Below are 526 nucleotides of genomic sequence, written 5' to 3' on the forward strand. Positions count from 1 at the left end.
TTGCTCACTCTCAAAAAATATTTACACTTCATGACAAAATAAATGTGAATCAAAACTAATATAAGATATCCTCTTTTTTTTACTGATTAGCAAGTATTCTAAAATAAAAATCTAATAAGCTCAGAATTAGATTTAATACAACTACCAACACCCACAACTTACTTCAGACTTGTAAGCTTGCCTAAGGATATAGGTAACTTCTTGAGGAAGTTGTTGTCTAGTCTCAATGTAACCAGACTGACAAGCTGTCCAAGTGTGTGTGGCAGATATTCCATCTAGAAAAGGGATGCAAATAGTTAAAACCTACATTGCATAAGAGATGAAACTAAGCATTATGAAGAAACCCCTAAAACCTACTTAATATACATAAAACACGAGTTCTAGGGTTTCTGTAACTTTTAGTCTGATTCTGAGGATACTAAACCAGTTGTTTTTGGTGTGCTTAGTGGACCATAAGGTGCAAACTTTATTTTGAATGAAATATGAAAAAGTCCCTATGGAGTACTTACATCTAAGAGGAATAATG

General features: G+C 32.9%; 2 protein-coding genes across 2 annotated transcripts in view; one reads left to right on the forward strand and one right to left on the reverse strand.

The window, feature by feature from the left end:
• LOC119594206 (leucine-rich repeat protein 1-like) overlaps positions 1 to 316 on the reverse strand; it is a 1,075-nt gene extending 759 nt beyond the window's left edge. Inside the window, exon 1 of the mRNA XM_037943277.1 lies at positions 163 to 316. Coding sequence (XP_037799205.1) covers positions 163 to 275 — 113 coding nt within the window. The 5' untranslated portion in view covers positions 276 to 316. The remainder of the gene's footprint in view (positions 1 to 162) is intronic.
• Positions 1 to 526, forward strand: part of LOC119594324 — a gene marked incomplete at both ends in the record, with an annotated part of 15,189 nt that overhangs the window by 1,260 nt on the left and 13,403 nt on the right. The window contains 1 exon segment of the mRNA XM_037943382.1: positions 125 to 253. Within this exon segment, the coding sequence (XP_037799310.1) occupies positions 125 to 253 (129 nt within the window).

The sequence above is a fragment of the Penaeus monodon genome, chromosome 33 (assembly GCF_015228065.2).
Source record: "Penaeus monodon isolate SGIC_2016 chromosome 33, NSTDA_Pmon_1, whole genome shotgun sequence".
NCBI classification, from domain to species: domain Eukaryota; kingdom Metazoa; phylum Arthropoda; class Malacostraca; order Decapoda; family Penaeidae; genus Penaeus; species Penaeus monodon.